The sequence below is a fragment of the Trichinella spiralis genome, assembly GCF_000181795.1.
Source record: "Trichinella spiralis strain ISS 195 chromosome Unknown Scfld3891, whole genome shotgun sequence".
Lineage (NCBI taxonomy): Eukaryota > Metazoa > Nematoda > Enoplea > Trichinellida > Trichinellidae > Trichinella > Trichinella spiralis.
Genome location: NW_003530830.1, coordinates 1 through 1,615, shown reverse-complemented (window position 1 = coordinate 1,615; position 1,615 = coordinate 1). Strand labels below are relative to the sequence as shown.

The following is a 1,615-nucleotide window of genomic DNA, read 5'->3' as shown; positions in this document are numbered from 1 at the left end:
TGAAAAACAATTCACATTTGACAGTTATGAAAAACAAGTTCTTAAAACACTGCTTCTCAGGTAAGTGTATTTGAAATATAGCACTCTTAAGTGTTATCGAAAAATTACCTGAATTGATTTGATTGATAAATTGAATAATTTTAAATTCTCAATGTTAAACATTACTGCCAATTAAACAATATAATTTATTTTATTTTGTTTAATTCATGTATTACAAGACATCCCTCCCAGAAGAAGTCACCTGAAAAAAACTTTTTAGCAGTTACTGCTGGACAAAAAACTAAATATGTTTTATGCACTAGGCAAAGCATTAAAGAACATGTTTTATGACGGAGCATGCTTCTAGCATCTGAGACTCGTCGATCACCAATGGTGGAGCAAATCGAATTATATTTCCATGCGTGATTTTGGCTAAAAGTCGATTTTTTAATAAGCGAATGCATAATTCTCAAACATCATAGCCACTGTTGATTTCTATTGCGTTGAGAAGACCCTTGCCGCAAACAGCTTTTAGAATTGCACTTGGCAAGCCATGCGTTTGTTGATGAAAAAGTTATTCCATCTTGAAAGCGTTAGAAGCTAAATTTTCTTCATCGACAACTATTACAGCAACCATCGTAATTCGGCAAGCTAATAGATTACCTCCAAAAGTAGAGCTCTGCTGATCTGGCTAAATGTTAAGCATAATTGAATCATCACATAAAACCGTCAAAATTGGATAACAACCGCATAATACCGTTTTATCCAAAATAAGGATGTCATTACGAACATTCTCATAGTAAGAACACAACCATTTTCCAGTCCGTCCTAACCCTGTTTGAACTTCATCTACAATCAATAAAACGTTATACCTCTGACAAACTTCAGCAACTTTTCTCAAATAACCACCATCTTCTGCCGCCCTGACGCCTGCTTCACCTTGAATAGGTTCAACCATAAAAGCAGCAACATTATTACCATTCGTGTTCAGCACTTTTTCAAGAGCCGCCGGATCATCGTATGGAATAACTTTGAAATCAGGCATAAAAGTACCAAACCCATAATAACATTCCTAATCCGTGCTTGATGAGACAGCGACTAATGATCTTCCCCAAAATTTGTCTTCAACAAATATCACTTCAGCTTTATTTTCTGGGACTTACTTCGCATCATATGCCCAACGTCGAGCAAGCTTCATTGCACTCTCACAACCCTCAACGCCGGAATTGATGGGTAACAGTTTGTCATAACCAAACAAATTTGTCATAAATTTTTCATATTCTCCTAAAACATTTGAATTCGTCCCACGTGAGCAAAGTGTCAGCCAATCATCCTGCTTTTTTAACGCTTCTATAATTTTCGGATGACAATGACCTTGATTAACAGCTGAATATGCAGAAGGAAGATCAAAGTAACGTCGTCCATCTACATCCCGGACAAAAATGCCCTCACCACTCTCCAACGCCACTGGCAGTGGCTTATAATCATGTGCATCATGCTATGCTCCGAAATCAAACATGGTTTGTGAATTTGAACTGATTTCTGCACAGCATAAATACATCCAACCGATGGGAAAAATCTCTGAGAAACTATGATAGCTGCATATTACAGCTCAACTTGTCGCAACAATTTGTAA

General features: G+C 36.8%; 2 protein-coding genes across 2 annotated transcripts; both read right to left on the bottom strand.

The window, feature by feature from the left end:
• Positions 1-553: 553 nt before the first annotated feature.
• Positions 554-1,024, bottom strand: Tsp_14593 (ornithine aminotransferase). Its single transcript, XM_003367665.1, has 2 exons — positions 707-1,024; positions 554-670 (listed from the first exon to the last, which is right to left on the bottom strand). Exons 1-2 carry the CDS (start codon positions 1,022-1,024, stop codon positions 554-556), a joined length of 435 nt encoding a protein of 144 aa, XP_003367713.1.
• A 114-nt stretch (positions 1,025-1,138) lies between these two features.
• Tsp_14592 (ornithine aminotransferase) lies at positions 1,139-1,477 on the bottom strand (the record flags this gene model as incomplete). The annotated part of the gene is made up of 1 exon (XM_003367664.1): positions 1,139-1,477. A coding segment is annotated over one exon (339 nt), but the record flags the coding sequence as incomplete, so codon positions are not given.
• Between the last annotated feature and the right edge of the window lie 138 nt (positions 1,478-1,615).

What these genes read in the sequence shown, in the direction of transcription:
- Tsp_14593 (XM_003367665.1), bottom strand. Translation starts at nt 1,024, where the DNA reads ATGCCTGATTTCAAAGTTATTCCATACGATGATCCGGCGGCTCTTGAA. An exon ending in GTTGTTATCCAATTTTGACG is followed by an intron (nt 671 to 706) that starts GTTTTATGTGAT and finishes CTTAACATTTAG; the next exon opens with CCAGATCAGCAGAGCTCTAC.